This window comes from Beta vulgaris, chromosome 9 (assembly GCF_026745355.1).
Source record: "Beta vulgaris subsp. vulgaris cultivar EL10 chromosome 9, EL10.2, whole genome shotgun sequence".
Taxonomy (NCBI): domain Eukaryota; kingdom Viridiplantae; phylum Streptophyta; class Magnoliopsida; order Caryophyllales; family Amaranthaceae; genus Beta; species Beta vulgaris.
This window is the reverse complement of record NC_079210.1, coordinates 52016448-52039901: the sequence shown is the minus strand read 5'-3', so window position 1 is coordinate 52039901 and position 23454 is coordinate 52016448. Positions and strand designations below refer to the sequence as shown.

Here is a 23454-nt window from a genome sequence, read left to right as displayed (position 1 = left end):
TTTCTCTCTCCTCCATTATATTCTCCATGTGCAACTCTTATTTCAACTCACCTTAGTATTGAATTTTCAGAGAGAATAGTGATGAATATTAAGCTTTCAACTCTTGACAAATTTCTCCCTTGGACTAATTTGCTCTTACCTTAGTTTTGCCGGTGAAGCTTTCAGGTCAGTCGGCGGTGAAATTTTCAGGTCAGTCATTCTCTCTTTGTCTCTTCTCTTTTCTGTTTCTGTATTATCTTCTCCTTTCCTTTTCTTCATTTGTTATGCTTGTGTTATTCTTAGCCTTTGGCCAAATTGTTTTTCTTTGATGAAACTTGTAGTTTTTTTAGAGGAATTATTTTTGTATAAATACAGTAGCTTATAGTTTTTTCCATTCATTATGTGGAATTGAGTGGTATTGGTAAAATTTATGAAGAACATGCGCTTATTTGGAGATGAAGTGTTTTCTTAACATGGACATAGGCACGAGTTTTTTCTTACAAGATGTCTCATAAAAGATCAGTATGTACTATTACAGGTAATTTATTGTCTACCAAATGGGTTGTAATTGTAGATAGAAATTTTGCTTAGGATCACCATTTGTTGTATTCTTGGATTTTTGCCAATTTTTCCGTCATGCTTGCTTAACCAAGCAACATTTCCTACAGAGCAATATTATTACTTTTCTATAACCTCCATATATAGTAACCTCTTTATCCACCTAGTAATTTTCTCGATGGTTAGGGATTAGTGAAGTTGCAAATTCCTATAACAGAATAAGCATACATTTCCCGCAAGCTGAAAATCACTGTCTTGGAGTAATTTGTTTCTTACATGCTTCATTATAGAGGTTAATGTCAGACTTTTATTATAAAGGCCAAAGATACTTGCACTGCTTTATGATTACTACTTGGATCGTTGAGTGTTTCTTTCTTCTCTTTGCTGAAATTTCTTTCTGAACTTTGATCTTGAGCTTCAGGAATCTAGCAATAGTGTCTTGTTTTATTTAATTTTGTATTTGCGATTAGAGTTTGACAAAATACCTTATTCTTTTGCACCTTGAATTGAGCTATCTAGTGCTTTATTTGGTCTTTTGGATGTCCAGATTATCTTTTTATTTTGAATGGATAATAGGGAGTTAAGTGCTGATCTATGATCTTTCCATATGCCAAACTTTAGATCATTGTTTCATTTGCTTTCATTCAAACTGGGGTAGCAATTCTGGGTACTATACCTCATTTTTCCTTCTTCAGTTTAACTAATATAAGATTTTAGTAGTGTTTTTTTTACTAGGTCAAGTAGAGAAATCGAGAGTATCAACCTTATGAATAGACCGAGGGATAGATGATCTTTAGCCTGCTCTCTTGCTATGATTCATCTTCTAGTAGCATACATAGGTATAAATGGCCTCTGATTTTGAGAAATGATGATGTCTTATTGATTTGAATTTGGCTCAGGTGTTGATACTTTGATAGCATTTTAGTTTATAACAATATGGCAAATGTTTGTGAAAGTTGCAAGACTTTAGAGCGATACGAATATTGGAATGAGATCCCATCCGAAAAGCAGAAGTTCTTCAAGGTGATGCTTGGAAACTTTGAGCATCAGCTGGTAGGTTTACGCCTGAAAAGGCTCATAAATTCAAGTGATTAGTATATTAATCCTAGATCAGTTCTAACTAACTAATTAATGTACATTTTTGGTGAAAATTCTTGTAGAGAATTCCTAGGAAATTTATTAAGTGTTTTAAGGGGGACTTATCAAGCTCATGCACACTTAGAGGGCAAAGTGGACATGTATGGAGAGTTGAAATTGTTGAAACAGAGGAAGATGTCCTCTTTTCAGATGGTTGGGGGAACTTTGTGAGGGATAATGGTCTTATGATGGGTTATTTCTTAGTCTTTTGCTATGCTGGTGATTCGTCGTTTGAGGTCTCGATTTTTGATACTACGGGATGTGAGGTTGAAGGTTCGCACTTCGCAACGAACATGAATTTATCCTCTAGAACTTGTAGAAGTCTCCTGCACTATGAGAATGGTCAATCTAAAGGCAAGAGTAAAGTAGATGAAATGACTGAAAGCAAAGACAGGAAAGAAAGAGCTTCTACTCAAGAGGGGTTTACTAGTCCTATGCTATATAAGAAAAGGGGGAGCTCTCAAGGTACACATCCTATTTTCAACAAAAAATCATTTATATACTTACGTTGCAAGACTACTTCCATTAGTTCATTTGTTTCATGCCATTTTATTTTATTTGCAGGGGCACAATCTAAAAAGTTCTACATATCTCAAAGGCGGAAGGTCACAGAGAAAGAAAAGCAATGTGCCTCTAACAGGGCTATTAAGTACAAGAAACATAAGAGCTTAAGAGATAATATGATTGAAATCATTATGCTTCCTACACATGTCTATCATGGTTTTCATCTGGTATGTTTTTTCTTTACTTCTACGCGTATTTCATATGATCATCTGACTTGTAAAAACACCTAAACTAGCAAGAATTGCAAAGTGAAATTCTTTAAAAGAGGTGTAACAGTCATCAATTAACAATTAGCTGAAAAGTTGGGTAGTTAAATAGGTAATAATAATTAAAAAAGATCACAGAAATATAAAATGTAAAAAAAAGTCAGTTTTTGTCCAAAAACTTTTATACAAGACCAACTTCTTATACTATAAGAGATTTTACTGGAGTTATAGGATAATCAACTAATCATAAACATTTATTACTGTACTTCAAAACAAAAAGTTGCACATAATTTATGAAAGCTAGGGAGAGATAAAACTTCCTTGCTAGATAACATCAAAGTTGGTGTGGATGGATGCAGACTGTCCCTAAAGAATGGGCAGTAGAACATATGCTTCCCGAGTCTCATGAGGGCATATTACGGGTCCCCAGAGTAGAGAAGAGCTGGAAGGTCGGATGCAGATGGACACCTTCACAGTGTCAGATCATACGAGGGTGGTCTACATTTGTTCTGGACAACAATCTTGAAGAGCGTGATGTTTGTGTGTTTGAGCTTGTTCAGAAGGGAGACTCATGTATCAAGAGAAACCCCATCTTTCATGTTCACATATTTCGGGTTGTTCGAGAAGTAGTTCCCTTGACTGTATCCAGGCGTCTTGTCTAGCCACCTCTGCAACGGAAGTCTCAAGTAAATTTTTTTAGCTTATACTATCGAACTAGTTAGAGCATTCGCAATCTAATTAGAGCACATATTTACAGCTCACGAAGGTTGTAAATTATAATAGCATTACTGTGTCGTAAAGATCGTCTAGCAAAACTTTTATGGATCCTTTCTGTGATTAAAAGAGCGATCCGGAAGCGTCTATCTTAGTACTTGGATGAAATCTTTCGGAATGATGTTTTAGATTATCTTTATGTATGGGTGTAATTGTCATATAGCGATCGATTAATGATAATTTCCCTGTTTCAATATTATGTTTCTTCAATGAGCAAAAACTGTCACGGATTAAAATCTCAGTCAGCTTTATAAAAGTGTGTAATAGTAGTATTATCCTACATGAAATTTATGACTACATTGTAAGTTGAAACTTCAAATTTTCTTACAGTCGAATATGAGCTTACATCTAGATCATAATTTCTTGCATTGTATAATGTACCTCAACCAAGAATCTTTACAGCCAAAAGCAACGTAAGTTGTTATAATTAATCTGATAATTTAGATCTAGAAGTTTCTTTCGGTTTTTTTTTTATATTCTTTTCTCACAGTAAATTATCACATTCAGGCTTGAGAATATCACTTTTAAAGCCTACTTAAAAAGTACCTCCAATGGAGGGAGAGGTGGTAGCTCAGTGAAATACCATTCCGAATTCGACACATATCAGAACCGACTCCACCCTTTTTTTCTCTCTCCCCTCTCTCCTCTCTACTTTCAAAAACCCTAGCCTCCATTGTTGATTTTTTAAAGGGGCTTCCATCGGTTTTTACCGTTGGAAAGCCCCCACTTTTGCTTTTTTATTTGTTTTTTAGGTTTCCAATAACGATTTCTCCCTCGAAAGACAGGGTTTTCGATCTCCTTCTGAAGAAAAGGTTTTTCGATCTCCTTCGAAAGACAAGGTTTTTCGACCTCCTTCGAAAGACAGGGTTTTTCTCCTGAGGGGGAATTTCTATAGGTTACAATCCGGGATACTAGATCTAATGGATTGCCGTGAAATTATTTTGTTGGTGAAGAATTATGCGGGATCACAAAGGTTATCAATTTTTCGAATACGGTCAGATGAATCCGACGGAAATCGTCCTCACGACTACAAGGGATCGTTAGATTGTCTCTCCAACAAGGCTGTATTTTCCAGCGATATAAGCGGAGATGTTCCACATTGCAAGATTTGTTTGACGATCGTAGTTTTTATGAAGGAAATTTTTGTTTAATTCAACTTATGTATTTGTTTGATTCGATTGCTTATGTAGATGTCGTATGACTTTTTATTAATGAATTAATTTTACTATTAAAAAAAAAAATACCATTCCGAATTCCAGATTTTTGGATCAATTATCGTTCCTAATAAAAAAAAATAAAAAATAAAAATAAAAAGTACAGCCAATGAACAAAAGCTGAGATGAAAGCCTACAAATGGGTGAACAAAAAAAAAGACATCTTTTCTTATGTGTTGATGTTTTTGGATGTTATGTCTATTTTGGGGTACCACTTGCACATGTTCGTTCTTTTTCTTTAATGATAATACCTTGGATTTAATGCAGCAGTCTAATCTATCTATACTAATATATTAAAAGGCGTTCCTAAGCACGGAACGATGTCACGTGGCGCCTTCGTTTGGAGAATTTTATGCTATGTAATCCACATACACTAAAAAAATAGAAAATGCATTATGTAAGATTCGATCTCGATATCACAAGAACATATACTAATGTCTTAAACCACTAAACTAAGTGATACTTGATGTTAATATTTCAAAGTAAAATATTAATAAATGAAGATATAATTGCCTGGGGCGTAGCCCGGGCCTAAAAACTAGTTTCTAAACCAATAAAATGTGCAGAACAAAATTGATAAATTTATGCCATTAAGAGGATAAAGGACAAATGAGTATTTGTTGATGCAAGTTCCAAAAAAAACAAAGGAAAATTGCACTCACACAAATTTTGGCGCATTTAGAATTATTCACTGATGGAAGATACACTTGTTGATGCTTTTAGTAATGAACTAATGATAGAGGTTATAGTAGTAGGGAATGATCTAGTTCTAGGATATTTGTTTAAGATGAAGTGATCAATAACCTTCATGCTACATTGCTACTTCTTGTTTCAATTTGCTATATTTGATGTGCTTTTGTAAAAGTGTTAAATTGGTGTCAATGATTTAAAAATACGTGTTATTTTATGTGATTTTCGTAAATATAATAGTTCAATATAGGTTGTAGTAATTTTTGTCATTTCTTTAAAATAGTACATCATATTAAGAAAGAGATTAGTGTCATGATACAAGAGCATGTAACGAAAAATTAAATGACGAATCTAACAAGATCCACACTTGACTATAATCATCAAAAATAAACTAGTATATTGCAGTTTGTGAATAGTGAAAAAGTCAAATAGATGAAGTAATTTATAAGTTCAATCTCTAGACAACTATAATAATAATTACAAAAAAAAGATAACACTTACTAGAAAGCATTAAATCTTCATCATGTGAGTATATCATCGTTGAATTTAAACTTATATATGCATGAACAGACTATAAGGGACATATATTTCTCTTTGGTTGTATTTGTTCATTTTGGTATGATATTCATATATAAAAGGTGGGCTATAAAATTAAAGGGTTGAATTATTTCATTTATGTGTGTGTGCGGCGCACATGCTTGATTTCAACCTAGAATGGATTGTTATATTTTTGAGTTTATTAGCCGATTTTCTGAGTCAGAAAATTATATGTCAATATATAAAGTAGTATATTTCCTTAACTATTTTTTTTTTGGGTGAAATAACTACTTACTTTGAACATCATAACTCACGTATAGAGATGCAAGCAGATATCTCACTAATCCAGTTTTATATGTCATTTGTCATGCTAAGTAATTAGCAATTTAACATTAAGCCTAAAAGATCATACTGTATAAAAGTAATGTTTTACTTTGGCTAATTTATTTATTTTTTGACTTAGGTCAATTACTAGTTTCAATTTTTCAAGTTTTTTTCATGATGTTACTACAATAATTATTCCGCTTTTTTATAATTGCAAAAAAATTTCCATGTAAAAAATTAACTCTCATACAAATGATTGAAAATCGAGGTTTTTTTTATAGAAAAAATTAGGTTGACTCTCTAATCTCTATAATCTAATATCATATAATTTTTTAAATAATTGTTAGATATATAAAGTTTGGAATCTAACTTATATGAATATCTTTACAAATACACAATGTGCAAAATTCATCATATTCTAATTTCATATTTAGATATTTGACACTTAATTAGTATATTAAGAAGGTTATTCAATGACGATAATAATTGTAGCCATTGTAATTGCTTGAAGCTCAACCCTTTGTTCGTATTAACAAATCTTATCCTTTCATTTAGTTTACTTAAAGGGGAATACAAAGAAAATATAATTTATTGAATATCATATAGATAAATACTACAAAATTGGTACAAAAATCGACCTACAAAACCATTATTTTAAAACTAAATTTCTACCTGACTACAACACATCATAAAAATTAGTCTGTCTATCTATTTTTATAATAAATATATTTATTATTTCTTTTGATGAAACCAACACTCAAGTTCAAACACAAAAATTAAATGATCTATACAACATAAATTACAATGACTATAATAAAATTATAACTATCGTAAAATTATTCTTATATTAAGGTTTTCTCTAATATTATTATGCCAAACTTGTACACCAAGGAAAAAATTATGTCCCACTTGGAGAAAATAAACTTTTCAATATGATCCAAATCGTCATTAAGAAAACTTGTACATAATATGGAAATTAACAACACATAATTGCTGTATATCAATGACTTTTGTGATAAAAATTTTTTTTGCAGAAAATAATAAAAATAATAATAAAAAAAGAAAAATACAGAACGGAAACAAACGTCACTCTCACTACTCTCTTGTTCAACCTGGGAGACACAATTTTGTGCTCTTCTTCCTCCTTCTCTTTCCTGTTTAAGCATCTTTCTTCTTATTTTCTCTCTCTACTTATTTTTCCCCCATTTTTACTTTACTCAACCTTTCTAATATTCCTTCCACACTTAATTATACTATAATTCATCTACTACCCACTTAAATTAACACCAAATCAAAGCAAACCCATAAATTATTTCCCAGAATTACACCCATTTGAATCAATGGGTTGTTCTCAATCAAAGATCGAGAACGAAGAAGCAGTATCAAGATGCAAAGACAGGAAATCATTCATGAAATCCGCCGTTTCTGCGCGCAACGCCTTCGCAGCTGCGCACTCTTCTTACGCTATGTCGCTCAAAAACGCCGGCGCTGCACTCAGCGACTTCGCACAAGGTGAAGTTGCAAACAACCCACTTTCTCTCTCCTCTGGAACTACAGTTGGTGGAATTGGTGTAGGACCCACAAAAATTTCATCTCAAGCACCACCAGCACCACCACCAATGAGAACTCTTCCACCACCACCTCCACCTGTCCCTGACATGCCACCTCCCCTTCAACGCGCTGCCTCAATGCCAGAGTTTGTGGTGTCGAAACCGGGTGCGAAACCTATGTTGGAGGAAACTATTGTTGAAGAAGAAGATGAAGATGATGAAGAAGAGGAAGAAGAGGATTTGGGGAGGTTAAGAATGAGGAGGAGAGAGAATGAGAATGATAAACATAATCATAATCATAATAATCATCACAAGCATAAACATAGTGAGAGTGTTGGGGGTAGAATGGAGACGATTCCTAGTAATAATAATAATGTAAATAATTTGGTGGGTCCGCCACCTTCGTTACCACCGGAGGAGAGAGAAAGTAGGACACCTCCACCACCACCGCCACCACTTCCACAAGTTCATGATCCAACTTGGGATTACTTCTTTAATACAGAGGATATGCCTGGTGGGAGTTTGAGGGATGATGATGATATAAGGAGGGATAGAGAGGAGTATGAGAGAACTGTGTATCATCAAAGGGCTATGAGGAGTTCAGCTGTTCAAGCTACGGTTAATACGGCTGTTCCGCCGTCGATTGAAGTAGTGGAGGAGATGGTTATGCCAGCAATGCCATTGCCAAAGGGTTTGAAGAAGGGGAAGCAAGTTGTGGGGCAAGGAGGGAGTGGTGGTGGTGGTAGTGGAGAAGGGAGGAGGAAGAATGTCAATTTAGTGCAAGTTTTTAGTGAGTTGGATGATTGTTTTCTTAAGGCTTCTGAGAGTGCTCATCAGGTTTCTAAGATGCTTGAGGCGACTCGATTGCATTATCATTCTAATTTTGCTGATAATAGGGGTATTGATTCTTTCTTTGTTTTTGGTTTTTGAACTAACATGTTGATCTTTATTATGTAAGTATGTGATTTGGTTGTAGTACATTGTTTTGTTGATGAGTTATATGTTACTAATGTGTTAGAGTTGAGGGTCGGCTCTGCTTTTTGATGTTCGAATCTCTGGTTATAGAGTAGTGTACATGATCAATCTACAAGAGAACATGTTCTAGATAATGCCAATTAGTTGATTTTAATGATGAATAAGAAAGATATGTTATAGAGTGGGGGGAGGGATTATGGACTAGATTGTGTGAAATGTGCCAATTAGTAAATGAGGCCTTAGTAGATCAAGTTTTGTGTTTCTTTTGGCTTGGATTCTCATTGGCGAGTATGATGAAGCTGTAAACGAGTGTGTTGTAAATATTGATGCTAACAATTTTGAAGAAAGTCATGATGCTTTAATGCTAGGTTGTAGATTACTGTCTTTTCACTGGTGGTTCTTTTAAATTTCTATGCTTTCTTAAGCCTCTACTAGATTTTTAAGAGAGCAGTAGTAGCTAATGTTCCTTTAAAGCAAAGGCTGTTCTTTTGCTTCCTGAAGATTGAACTTAAGCTTCTAAACATGTACACATAATTGGCCGATTTCTCTCTCTCTTAAAAAATTTAAAATGCCAATACTGTATTTCTCCAATAGTTGTCTTTGTGGCAATTGAACGTCGAATGAGCCTACAAGGTAACCTCTAACTTGAAATTGCATTTACTTTTATAGGGCATATTGATCACTCAGCAAGAGTTATGCGAGTTATCACATGGAATAGATCATTTAGAGGTCTCTCCAATACTGAAGATTTTAAGGATGATTTTGATTCAGAAGAGAATGAAACTCATGCGACTGTGCTGGATAAGTTGCTTGCATGGGAGAAAAAATTATATGATGAAGTTAAAGTAATTTCCTTTTCCTTCAAACATTTCCTATTTCTGATTGTGCAGTGGCATGCATTGCCTTTATATGCTATCGTCATTGCAACATAGTTTGTACTTAGCATAGATGTCCTAGTGTGTGATAGTAGTTTGTCTCTGTTGCAATCTGTAGATTATTTTTTCTGGGCATCCTTATAATATCTTTTTTGCCTCATGATATTGGCCAGGCGGGTGAAATTATGAAATTTGACTATCAGAGGAAAGTTGCATTATTGAACAAACAAAAGAAACGTGGCACCAACTCTGAATCATTGGAGAAGACAAAGGCTGCTGTAAGCCATTTACACACAAGGTATATTGTGGATATGCAGTCGATGGATTCAACGGTATCAGAAATAAGTCGGCTGCGTGATGAGCAGTTGTACCCAAAGCTTGTGGCACTTGTTGATGCGTAAGTTACTTTTCACTTTAATACATTGGATCTCCCAATGTACCTGCCTCAACTTTGAATATGGTTGTTTTCTGATTAATATGCTTTCGTAAATTACAAGTAAAATTGCACCCTTTAGATACTATTTGACAAATGTTACAAGTAAAATTCTCCCATTAAAAGGTTATTGCTTCGGATGATTACAAGTCAGGCTTTCTGGAAAAAACACACACACACACACACACACATAAACACACGCACGCGCACACGAACACACACACACGCATACACACACATGTGTGTGTGTGTGTGTGTGTGTGTGTGTGTGTGGCGTGTGTACTTTCTCTTTGTGGGTACTATTTGACAAATGTTACAAGTAAAATTCTCCCATTAAAAGGTTATTGCTTCGCATGATTACAAGTCAGGCTCTCTGGGAGACACACACACATATATACACACACACACACACACACACACACACACACACACACACACACACACACACACACGTGTGTGTGTGTGTGTGTGGTGTGTGTGTGTGGTGTGTGTACTTTCTCTTTGTGGGTAGTAAGCAGCTTTTGCTTCCTAGAGTTTTAGCTATGTCAGTGAACACTAACACTGCACATTAACAATATACATCAAAAAGTGAAGAAAAATTTGACAAAAGAGAGCCGAAGGAAAAACAAAAAATATGAAGGGTGAGCATCAAAGAAGAGAAAAAATAGAGAAGACAGAGAGAGGAGGATGAAACAAGAAAGAGAGAAGAAGATGCTCACGAAAAATTGGACTGTTCAAGAGAGTAGACAATGAATCAAAGAAGAATGAATCAAAATAGTAGATTGAGAGATTATGACATACTTGTAGATTGATTGGTATTGAAAATTGATGGCATCAGCACTGGGTTGAAGACAGAGAGAGATGCCTGCTATGGCTGGCTACTGGTGTTGGCTTCAGGCTTTAGCAGATTGAGAAAAAGAGGAACCTTGCTTGAACAGATCTGAAGTGTTAGGGTTTGGTCGAGCTCTAATCAGGATAGATGAGAGGAGGGGTGAGGAAATCCCTTTTCATGTCATGTGAGTGAGGTGGTGATTCTTGATCTTATCCCTCGTGTAAGATGCTTCAGTGCATGTAAGCAGATGAGAAGCTACAGTTTGCGCCTGGGTTGGGGTAGCCTGAGGAGTACCTTCATGCATCCATCTAAGTTTATTAGGTGGTCTCAGTGTAACCAAGCCCCCATCTAGCCTAGGTGCACCACACACCTAAGGCACACCTTTTTGAAATTACATTATGGCCCTAGCCCTCTTACTCTTACTGTACAGGGTTGGCAACCTTGCAGTATCCTTTATAATCTGTTAGCTGCATAGGGGCAAATTATGTATTCAAGTTCAGCTTGTGTATTTGACAAACTCATGTTGGCTTCACTGAGTACTTTGTGTTTGTGGGATTGCTCCAGAGAGCTGTTTGTTGCTTGTTTGTTTGGGGTTTTATTTTTGAAGTGACCTGTAGACTTGAGCCCTTTATGAAAGTTCCAAAGACATTATCTGTCATGTCAATCATTGAGGTAATCAGTTAGGCACTTGGATACTTTTATGTGAGTATTGCTTTGCTACTTTTTCAACAGGTTTTTCAAAATTACTGCAAAATAGGATGCTATGTGAGACAGTAAATGGCAAAATTAGCACTAGTTTAGTGACTATAGTGGTGTTTATGGATGTTGCAAGCTTTAAACTGGCTATAGTACACTCTGAACCATAAGCTTATCCCTTTACAATCCTAAGCAACTGCATCCATACCCTTCTTCCCCCTTAATATATTTATTTGGGGTGCGTATGATGTATTATCAGCTAGTAATCCATGATGCTTGGGAATATTACTATGATGAGCTATTGAGGTTGACAATTTGGTGACCAGATCTAACTAATCAAGATGCTAGTTGACAACAGTTTGCTTTAGGAAATCGGGAATCTTGGTTCTGGAGATGTGTTGGACTCCTTGTATTATCAATACTTGTTCTATACCTTATAGATGCTGGTTCCCCTCCTTTTGAAGCTCTTTCCAACAGAGCTGTAATAAAAATTAGAAAGTGAAACAAAAAAGGAATAGACGAAGAAAAACACATGCATCCCTTTTCTCATGTGCATGGACTCTGTGGTCAAGACTAGATTATCTGAAATAGACTTTCCTCATGGTGTTATCACAATAAAGTATCTTTCTGCATAGCAAGATTCTTAAATAGTTGCTTTATTGCTTAAAGTAGTACTTGAGAGTCATCTTTTGTATCAGTTATCATTTTCTGGGAAATTCCCATTGGTAACACTTAACTTTGGCTTATTTTCAATGGTAAACCAATTTATGTTACTATTATAAGTAACCCTATACTTATTAATATTATATGATGGTTAAAACGTTAAACCTATTTACTATTCTAACCCAGGTTAATCCCAAACCATCACCTAACCAACTGGTATCTCCCACCCCACCCCACCCCACCACCCTTCCAACAACCATACCCTCCCCCAAAACCCTCATTCAGTCTCTCTCCCAAGTCCCAACCCGTGACTTTCTCTCTGTTCGCATCTCTCTTTCTCCTGCTTTGTTACCTCCCCAAACCTCCGCTGCCGTTTCCTGCACTCGCCGGAGCTTTCCTCTTCAGTGTCGCTGCGCTGTTCTCTCTCCCTTCACCTTGCTGGTGCTTGTGTTCATGGGGTCGGCGGCGCTGCTGCACCATTTCTTTTTCCTTAATTTGATGGTGGTGCTGCCACCGTTGCTGCACTGCTCTTGCTGGTAGCCACTGGTTTGCCACTGTTGCTGTCACCCCCTATTGGTCTATTTCCTGACTTCCTCCCTCTGCCTGCATTGCTGCTGCCCTGCACCTCTCTTATAGATCCGGTGGTTTCAAGGGGAGGAATGGAGGTTTTGGTGGCTGGAGTGAGTGGGGGTTCAGTGGTGGTTTCATGGCTAGGCTGGGATTTCAATGGGTCAGGTGGTTTCAGGGGGGTATGACGGTGGTGGTTTTAGCCTTTAAGGGCTGAGAAAGAACATTGAATCCACTTTTTGGGTCCACTTGTACGAAATAAATATTAATAGCAAATAAAAGTGGACCATAGGCCAATTAACTAATAATATTTCTTTTGCCAATTTAGGAATAAAGTAAAGTAAGTAGAATTTCACCTAACGGACTGAAACGGAAAGTGAGCAAAACTTCACAGATGGCAGGTGTATAGGGTTATTTTTAATAGTCAAATTGTTTTGGTTTACCATTGAAAATAAGCCAAAGTTAGGATTACCAATGGGAATTTCCCTAATTTTTAATATATTTTGGAACTTGAAGTACTATTGAGCATTACATAGCTTTGTCCTTGAGATTTGAGAATTCTTGTTGAGCACTCTGGCATGCACTGAAATTTTGCCGAGTCCAATGCTTCTTTTTATCATGTACCGAGTTTTCTGTGAATGCAACAAGCTCTCTTTGCCTTCAGAATTCCTAAACTGAGGAGATCAGAAAAATGATGCTTTATGTATTTTAGTAATTTTACTCCATTTGCTGACTTGTACTCTGTGTTTGGAGATTAATTGGAAATATGCAAAATGTAAATCTATATAGATTATTGTTCCATGTGTGGTCTTCGGAAGAGAGCAAACAATTGTAAATGGAGCAACATTGTTTGCCTTAATTGTATGTTTCTCAATGACGTGCGGATACTCTATCATGAAACTAGCATCACAGGAAACCAAGGTTCGAATAATTGGTCGTCAATAATACCAAAAATAATTTGAAAGAGCTTAAAATATTTTTGCTGGAGGATTACCTGATAAAAATATCTGAAAGAACATCCTGAATACTTTAAATTTCATATGTTGTAACTGCTGCAGCTCATTGGTCCATCTTTGTAGTATGGCGACTGTTATATTGGTTTTGACATCTTGTTACCTCAGTACATTTGCATCATTCTAGTGCTTCTTTCTCCTTTCATAATTTATGCCTTTCTCTCCCTCAGGATGGCCACCATGTGGGAAGTTATGCAAGTGCACCATGAGAATCAGCGAAATATTGCTGCACATTTGAGATTCATTGACATCTCTCAGTCCAACAAGGAAACAACGGATCACCACCACGAGCGAACCATTCAGCTTTGGGCTATAGTTCGGGAGTGGAACACACATTTTGAAAAAATGGTGAACCATCAGAAAGAGTACATTAGAGCCCTTAATAGCTGGTTAAAGCTTAACCTTATTCCCATCGAAAGCAGCTTGAAAGAGAAGGTTTCGTCTCCCCCAAGGGCTCAGAACCCTCCTATTCAAAACCTCCTCTTTGCTTGGCATGATCATCTTGAGAAACTTCCCGATGAGCATGCAAAGGGTGCAATCTACAACTTTGCTGCTGTCTTGGATACTCTAGTCCAACAACAAGACGACGAAATCAGACAAAGGGCAAAAGTAGAAGAATCAAGGAGAGATCTTGAGAAAAAGCAGCGCCAGTATAATAAATGGCTTAATGAGTATATGCAGAAAAGGGTGCCTTCCGATGACATGGACCCCAGTTCAATTGAAGATGGCGTCAACAAGGATGAGATTATGGTGGACAAGGAATTTGTGGTGGAGAATGCAAAGAAGAAACTCGAGGATGACACTGAAGAATATGAGCGCCTATGTACTCATGTGAGGGAGAAGTCATTAACAAGCCTTAAGACTCGATTACCAGAGTTGTTCCTGTCATTGTCAGAATTTGCACTTTCTGCTTCAGAAATGTACAGTAATCTAAAGGCTCTCTGTCACTCTTCTCAGAGCCGTAAACACAAGGGAACCACGAGTACGACTGCCTAGAACTGGTATTTATTAAGACAATTGAAGTTGGGATTTTTCTTTCTTGTGATTATGCTGTAAAATTTTTTGTTCTTTTGGAAAGTAGGGGTCTAGGGGAGAAGGGGTGAAAAATGGCCTATATATATATACAAGTGTGTAAAATTATTCTGCTTTTATAATACAAGCATCAGTGATAGTTGTAGTTGCACAGTTGCACTTGCCAGATTGTAATTGCAAAACTCAGAGGTTGAATTAACCAAGTTACCCTGATACCTTTGGAAAGAGGCCTTTCTTGAAATTTATGTTTGAGGGTGCGTTCTCTTCACCAATAAACGATAAGTTTCCGGGCTGATTAAATTATAATTATGATTGATCGGGTCTAATTAGGTGTACACGTAAGATGAAATATGGGTTGATTAGGTTTAATTAGATCTAATCAATTCAATTTAAGTAAAGAGAATGAGAAACGCACCCCATGTCAGGTTGTCTCTTAAGCCAATTCTTGGTAATTATAAGGTGCATCTGAAAAGGAAGTGTCACGGACAAACTGATTACAGTAGCCTTCTTAGAAAACCCTTTTTTCCATAATTTTTCACAGCCAATTTACAAAGTACTGTAGAGTTGATGCATAAGCATTTCAGACAAGTAGATATATACAGGCTACAGCAGTCTGGCACTCACAAGTCACAACACAACTCAATATATTCAATCGTTCATGCTATGCATGAAGAGTGAAGACACTCACTCATGGAGTACAACTTGGTTCACGTCAAGTTCGTCTTACTTGATAGAAGATAGATCGGTCTTATGTCATCACACCACATGACAAAAGGCCACCAAATCATCTTGAGCAACATGATAATCTTCTTCGGCTTTGTGTTTCATCGCGTAGATTCATAACTGAAGGCTGCTGAACAGGGCAAACTCCCGCTACTCGTTTTGCTGAAAGAGCCAATTGAAACCATACAAATTAAGCAAAATTTAGGTTATAGCATATCTCAAACTCTAAGATATCGCTTAAATCAATAAGAAATCAAATTGTCTAACGTAAGGATGTTTGTGCACACAATTTTGATGTTAGATATCTGATGTTTGTGCAGTGAGGTGCACCCAACTTTGATGTTAGATATCTGATGTTTGTGCAGTGAGGTGCACCCAACCTCTAGTACACCCGCTTAATTAGCACTGGAGCCATAATTGGTGTCGTCGATCCCATTTCCCTTTTTTTTTTTTAACTCTTCTGCAATTCAGACTAGACAGAGGCACATGAAAAAATAGGTAGAAGCTACAAAAGATTGGAACAACTTCATGCCAGTGGCTGGGTATAAGCTACAATACTGCAGGTCTAAGCTTCTGTTAAGCCAATTTGCGTGTTCAGGCTATCCAGGTATACAGAATCTCCATCCGAATATTATTTCTTCTTACCATATGTACCAGTCACTTCAAGCAACTGACTTTTTTTACTGTGCAGGACTCAGATACAGAATTTCAGACTCGAAGCTTGAGCTTATTAAACTGCTGTTCGCATACATTGGGGGAGCTGAGCACAACACTTGTGTGGTGAATTTGTTGATTGAAGCTAAATAATGTAATGCAGCTGACAGTCAACCTGTTATCTACAAAGTCACAGTTTCGTCAAAAGATGAAAAGGCTGGAGAATCTTTTGATCCTTCGAAGCCAGGTGAACTCGTTACTTGACTCAATGACTTGTTTTTCTAATCCCTTATTATTATCTTTTTTTATGGTTCTATCATTCTTGGAATATTCATGGAGCATGTAACTGTGCTGGCCTGCTGGGAAGGATCATCGGATATGCTGGTGTGAAGGACTAAGGGGTGGCCCGTGGCCTAATGGTATGTGCAACCGAGGGTGAAGAATCGTTATATCTGCTGCAGACTCTCTAGAATCTAGCTAGTATTATTTTGTGTACCAAACTTAATAATAAGTGATTAAGTGTAATTCTTCAAGGGATCCAGAAAAAAAATAAGATAATAACTGTCAGCAGAGGATTTACTTAATTACCTATTTCATGAAACAGCTCATTGATGTTATGCGAAGTCTTTGCAGATGTCTCAATGAAAAACAGTCCATTTTCTTCAGACAAGTTTTCTGCTTCCTGTTAAACATCAAATAGGAGTAACATACTAATATATGAGTATATGACCTCATAGTAAAACGTTTATACGCAAAGCTAACGAAAACAACCATAGCTCAGAGTTTTAACAAATTAAGAACCAAAGAGAGGTAAAATAAGAAAGAAGATTTTAGTGACACCCACCTCAGTAGTAACCTCTCTTTCTGCTTCTAAGTCCACTTTGTTACCAACCAGCGACATTACTGGAATTCGACTGTCTGTAGTATGAAATTGAACTGAAGTTTAATAATTCTATTGTAGTAGAGAGCACACTGGATGACTCAAGTCATGGATTTTTAGACTCACAACAGGTTTAAGTAAACCATTGATGACTTTACCTTGTCTTTGTAGTTCTTGAACCAATTTTTTCGCTCGAACAAAGGAATCCTGCAGCCAGACCATTGTTTAGATATATAATCTTGGTAGATTGTAAAAAAACTAGTCCTCCATAGTCGCAACTCAATGAACAACCAATCTAACCATAAATTTAAACTTGAAACATGATTGAATATTGCCCTCATTAGTATAGCAGATTAGCAGTATTGTACATTGAACAAGTGATTACAAGACATACAAAGCAGATAATCAGGGCAGAAAAACAAAATTATACATGAAGAGAAAAACATATTACATATACCATGTTTGAGATATCATAAACAAGAAGGGCAGCTGTTGCGTTTCGATAATACATAGGAGCCAAGCTATGGTATCGCTCTTGTCCAGCAGTATCCCATATATCAAATTTAATGCTTGCTTCGTCGAATGATACTGTTTTAGTGAAATATGCTGCTCCTATGGTTGCTTCCTATACTAGTATACACATGATTAATAACTAATAAGTATGACTAAGATTCAAGGGAAAAACTATGAATTAAGTTTGGTACCTGACGATCAAAGAACTGTCCTCTTACATATTGCAACACTAAACTTGTTTTTCCAGTACCCATATCTCCTAGAAGAACCTAGTATATAATATGTAATAACAACAATATTAGTTCCATACAACCAGTAAATTTTATGTGTTCTTAACATGACCTGAAACAAATCGATACACGAATTCAACCCAACCTGTTATTGACCCGACATGATACAACCTGATACCTGTTTCATTCTCTAAGACATGTTATTTAAGTTAATTAGCTTCATTGATAATGAAACTATGCATTTTGCAAGAAAACAATCTAGATTTTTAATCATGTATTTGCAAATTCTTTCTTTCTATGTTCTTAAATATCAGTATTACTAGCTTGATTTGCAATAAGAAGGAAAGAAAAAATAAAAAAGTTAGAATGTACCATTGTACCTACCAGCTTAGCTTGCACAACTTTGCTGTCAGACTCTGCCATTTTGTGACTTAAGATAAGATAATTTGATCATTAGCATATAATTTTATCAGATAATATGAAATTTAGTCTTTGTAATTGTTGAGGTTGATAAAAAAACTAAGACTAAAGAGAGAAAAAAGAAAATATTAGATGAATATATAATGCAGGGAAAGGAGCTCTTAGAACTAGGAATACCTCATTGCTTGGTAGTTTTTGACTGGTAGTTTGCTTAGTGCTTTGGGTATATTCTCCCCATATAATAAATATCATAGACATTTTCTTGGTGGACTTAGTTTTCAAGCCAGGCCAAGAATTAACAAAGTTACGAAAAATATAATTATGTGGGGTCATATAACTTCTTAAGCAATATAAGCCACATATTTTTGGGGGCATAATGGGTGAGGTGTTACACACCTATAAGAAGTGGATTGCTATTTCGACTTAAACATTATATGAGCGAGGTGTAGATAAAATTTGGAGCAGCCTCTTACGGGTTTCGCATCGTGCATCACTTGTGTGCGACGTGCACCATCTTGTAAGGGCTTGCAATCAAGGCAATTGCCGCTCAAAGGTGTGCATTGGCAACTTAATTGCGCATGCGCAGATGTATAAGTTACATGCAAGGCTCGTGCATTGCACTGTTCTTTTCCTTTTGATAATATGAAATTCCCATAAATAAGAGTCGATTCCACCTATATGGCTATATTTGCTTGTTTACACATTGGATCCAATAAGAAAAACTCTTTATCATTCTCCCCAAGGCTAAACTAAAGTTCATTTTAAAGTTCAACATTTCATTCTAAGACCTAGGCAACAATGATGCAACTTCTAGAGGCCTATGTCCTCCTCTCTATTCCATAAAAATAAAACTTTGTCTTCACATTGCTAATCCATACCTAGTAAAATATATCCAAGAAAAACAAAATAGATATGAAAAACTTATTAGGAACCTAGAAAATGATTGCTTAAGTCACATATCTATTAATTACTCTTTATCTGCTAATAAACCTAACTTTTGAAATATCGTCTTAAATTATTAAATCACACCACCTAATATATTTTTATCACTGGACCCCAAAATAAACTCATTTATAGTCAATAAAATTTCTCTACTCTTAAAATCAGCATGTATATGCTAATCATTGAAGACAAAGGAAAGCTAAACAAAACAAAACAAAATTTTCCCCATAAAATTCCAAAATCAATTATACTAGAGAATTACAAGTAAAACAAACTTACCATTCCACATTCATGTACATGTACAACAATACTATCAAAATCAACTATCATGTCCATCAAACCTTCAATTTTCTGCTTGGTTTCATACTGCATGGTTTAGGAGCTTAATTTTACATTCTCCGTTCTATAATAATTGTAACATATTCTAATGACACCTTTTTTACATAATTCATGTGAAAAGGAAAGAGATAAAGATAAATAAAAGTATGACCCATGTGATAAAAAATAGGAAACTTTAAAATAAAGAAAACGTTACAATAAAAAAAAATGGAGGAAGTATTAAGCATGACTAGTCCAGTTATAATTAGCACGATGATTCCTACACCTAAACGATCCTGGATGACTTGTGGGTGAACACACACATTGTCTTTCTCTTCCATCGTTGCTACCACTTATAACAACCTCGCGTTGCACCGCCACCTCCGCCTGCACCACCATCCTTGGTGTTCGCCATTCGCCACGGCGAGAATCATCGGTGCCTTTAGGAAGCTGGACAATTGGATAACACATAGTAGTATAATTATTTGAGGCGTAACAAGTAAGGAAGTGGTGAAGTTTAGGAAGGAGAACATAAATAGTGATGTACGTTATTTGTTAGCTATGCCTATAAGTAATGTTATTCTTAAGGCCAATTCTAAATGAAAACTAAGATACCGTACAGCTAGAGTTGTGCTAAAAGTTAAGATTTGGACTTTATGTGGAGGGGATAGAGTCCCAAGAGTTATGGATTTGGCGTATTTCCTCTGCCATAATTTTTTTTTTTGGTGCTAATTTCCTCTGCCATATGATGTGGGTGATGAACACTTGGCCCAAATTATAGTGCTCATAATCTTGGTCGGACGACTTTCAGGTGGTTCCAATTTTTTTTCAGGTAGTCTTCATTTTTTTTCAGGTGGTTCCAATTTTTTTTCAGGTAGTCTTCATTTTGTTTTCAGTTAGTCTTCTTTGTTTTTCAGTGGGTTTTTGTGCTTCAGTTAGACTTACTTGGGTTTCAGTTGGTCTTTATTCTTTTTCAGGTAGTCTACATTTTTCTTCAGGTAGTCTTCATTTTGTTTCAGTTAGTCCATTATTTCTTTCAGTTGGCCCATTATTTCTTTCAGTTGGTCCAACTGAAAGAAAAGAAAGTCTAACTGAAAGAAAAGAAAGTCCAATTGAAAGAAAACAAAGTCTAACTGAAAGAAAAGAAAGTCTAACTGAAAGAAAAGAAAGTCCAACTGAAAAGAAAACAAAACACTAACCTCTACTTTCTCTCACTTTCTCCTTCTTCTTCATTCCTCTTAGCTGATACTCCATACTCATGTTCAGAACACCACCAGTCCACCACCATGTCAAATACCCACTCCTCCAAGAACATCATCAGAAATCGTCCACTATTTCACCTTTTCCCCACTTCCACTTTCCTCTCTCTCCTCCTTCACGCGAGCGAGGTGGATGAGCAGGATATTTTTGCATCACTGTAACCGATTCTTGTTCGAAATGATACTTGTACAATTTGTACAATTTTGTACTTCACTGTAACAAATGTCTACAATGATTTGTGAATTTGTAAAATTTTGTTCGAAATGATACTTTTTCTGTACTTCTAAATTCAGTATATGATGGTGTTATGTTATGATTTTTTTGTACTTTTTCTCATTTGTGCAGAAGGTGTGGAGAAGAAATATGGCAACCATGGTGAATTTTCTCATTCGTGCAGAAGGTGTGGAGAAGAAATATGGCAACCATAATGAATTTATATGAGAGGGGTAGCTGAAGGTGTTAAGTTGTGATGGAGAAGAAAGAACGCATCTTATATCAGTTGCTCTATAATGAACTTGGGCCGGCCCGTCTGACCAAATGTTTGGGTCAGACGGTCTGACCCAATACCTTCACTAAAAAAATAGAAATTGCATAGTATAGGGTTCGATCATGTAACTTGAACTTTATATACTAAAGTCTTAACCACTAGACTGAGTGATATTTAGTATTATCATCTCAAAGTAAGTATAATATTAATAAATGAAAATTTTCCTTACTTGAGGCATAGTTCGGACTTAATAACTAGTTAGTTATATATATATATCGTGTATAATTATTAGTCTGGTCTTAGTAATATGACTTAAATTCAAATTTTAAAAGATTTCATAGCACTAAAATAGCATGAATTATGCTTTAGAACCTAGAAAATTATATATGTCAATACATTTAAAGAATTTTCACGTGTTTAATTTTTTTTTATATCTTACATGTTTATTTTTACACAATCTCTAATACACATAGTCTTTAAATGTTAATATTTTACAAATTATGTAATTCTGGTAATTATTATGGATAAAGGTAAATTCTATTATATCTCATACTACTTTCTTTGTTTCATGTAAATTACGATAAGACAAATTTTACGCTTTTAGCGCATAATTTTGACCATAATTAATATCTACATATTACCTATATGTAAAAATTATGATAATTAAGTTGGTAGTTTAAAAGTATATATACCAAAACGCATGTAACAAGATTCTACATGACATATTTTCCTTACGTAATCACAGTAGGACGTAGGTGGTAAGAGGAAAGTGTATGAACAATATAAAAGTTCATACGTTACAATATTCCAGTTATCGGGAAATTATGTATGTTTCAGTTAAAGTCTACAAGGTAGCTAATACTTTCTCCGTTTTTTTAAAGTTTTTCCTACTTCGGCCAATTTCAGGATTACTATCCCATGTCACCCTGCCATGTTGGCGTATAAGAAAAACCGATTCTACATAAGCTGCTATAGAAGTTGACATTCGACATGATAACATTAACCTTGACAAGTATGACAAACATCCACCTTCTACAGCTCATATAGTCAAACAAGGCAGCATTCATATACCATACATAACCAACTTCAGCATCATGTTTTAGACTTAGCTAGCTACCAAATTAACCATTATTCTCTTCCTATCCTCCTACATTTAAAGTCAATAAATCCATCCCTTAATATTAATGCCTTTTTCCCATGGAAAAACTACCCAAATTTGCAATGATATGATCATGGACAACACAAATTGGAGATCATCATCAAGCTCAACTAATAACCATCAAACTGTTTATCTGCTCAAAAGCTTCTCTGAACACCCTTATGGCCGCTTCGAGCCGCCGCCTCGCCGCCACGAGCCACCACCAACAACAACAACAACAACAACAAGATCAACTTCTTCAACATCATCATCAAGATCATCCAAAATGCAAGGACTTTTCAGGAAGTTAAGAAGGAAGTTTAGAAAAGAGAAGAAAGTATTTGGTTCTAGTCATTCAGACCTTGTTATAGTACCTTATAACTCATATACTTATTCCAAAAACTTTGATGATAAAGATTTGGCCTTAGCTGAGCCTGATAACTTGTCTAGATCATTCTCTGCTCGATTCGCCGCCTCGTCTACTGGGATGCTTAAACGGGTACAAACTGTAAGATGAAAACAGTTAAGTTTCTATCAAAGGAAATCAAGAATAAGGTCATCTGTAATAAGGTTGGTTTTAAGAAAATTTTTGTAGAATTTTTTTTTGTTTCTCATTTCTGAAAACTGTGTATAATCTGTAGATATAAACACTATTAAGTCTTGGTGTTTATTGGGTTGTGAAATTGTATGATATGATTCGTTAAAAAATCTGTGAACTATATATATATATGTATCTGATATTATTTTTCTTTCTTCTTCTAAGTATTTTCTTTTCTCAGAAATGAGGATATGTTGTAGGATTTAATTAGGTCATGAAATAGGAAGAGCTACATATTTGTGCATGAATCATGCATGATGCAGATATATGTACATAATATGAGATATCATTCATTGAATAACATGTAAATTCCCTTGATTTTGAAGGTGGTAATGCATGCACATAAGCTTACAATAAAAAGGGTTTGATTTTGCTAAATTAATAAGCTTTGATTTGCAAAAAACATACTTGATTGTGTACATTAGGTGTAATTTATACATCATATTTAGTCGTCTCAAATTATGCGAAAGTCAAACTGTACCAAGGTGATCGATCATATTTATAATGATTATTAACTATATCCCATCAGATGTAAATCATGTAATACTATCTCCGTTTCATATTTTTTGTAACGATTTGACATAAGGTGTGAGTAGAAAATCTAATTGTTGCAGATAATATTAAACAGAGATAGTATATAGAGAGCAACTAATCAAATAATTAAAGTCAAAA

At 35.5% G+C, this 23454-nt stretch overlaps 3 protein-coding genes across 12 annotated transcripts; 2 read left to right on the top strand and 1 right to left on the bottom strand.

The window, feature by feature from the left end:
• Positions 1–49: 49 nt before the first annotated feature.
• Positions 50–3414, top strand: LOC104904668 (B3 domain-containing protein Os01g0723500). Its single transcript, XM_010693008.4, has 5 exons — positions 50–189; positions 1437–1590; positions 1698–2139; positions 2239–2405; positions 2804–3414. The coding sequence occupies exons 2-5, from the start codon at positions 1474–1476 to the stop codon at positions 3104–3106; spliced, it is 1029 nt and encodes a 342-aa protein (XP_010691310.1). The 5' UTR covers positions 50–189; positions 1437–1473; the 3' UTR covers positions 3107–3414.
• Positions 3415–7065: 3651 nt separating this feature from the next.
• On the top strand, positions 7066–14860 carry LOC104904665 (hypothetical protein). The gene is made up of 4 exons (XM_010693005.4): positions 7066–8431; positions 9178–9353; positions 9557–9780; positions 13758–14860. The coding sequence occupies exons 1-4, from the start codon at positions 7324–7326 to the stop codon at positions 14581–14583; spliced, it is 2334 nt and encodes a 777-aa protein (XP_010691307.1). The 5' UTR covers positions 7066–7323; the 3' UTR covers positions 14584–14860.
• A 236-nt stretch (positions 14861–15096) lies between these two features.
• LOC104904664 (ras-related protein RHN1) lies at positions 15097–21023 on the bottom strand. Of its 10 annotated transcripts, none has more exons than XM_010692998.4 (8): positions 20499–21023; positions 18217–19749; positions 17581–17658; positions 17328–17501; positions 17035–17083; positions 16841–16914; positions 16585–16678; positions 15097–15504 (listed from the first exon to the last, which is right to left on the bottom strand). In XM_010692998.4, the coding sequence occupies exons 2-8, from the start codon at positions 18412–18414 to the stop codon at positions 15404–15406; spliced, it is 768 nt and encodes a 255-aa protein (XP_010691300.1). In that variant the 5' UTR covers positions 18415–19749; positions 20499–21023; the 3' UTR covers positions 15097–15403. The 10 variants fall into 10 exon arrangements, with proteins under 10 accessions (XP_010691300.1, XP_019107626.1, XP_048492883.1 ...); XM_019252081.3 differs by lacking the exon at positions 20499–21023 and adding an exon at positions 17765–17809 and having other exon boundaries at positions 18004–20492; XM_048636926.2 differs by lacking the exon at positions 20499–21023 and adding an exon at positions 17765–17797 and having other exon boundaries at positions 18004–20492.
• Between the last annotated feature and the right edge of the window lie 2431 nt (positions 21024–23454).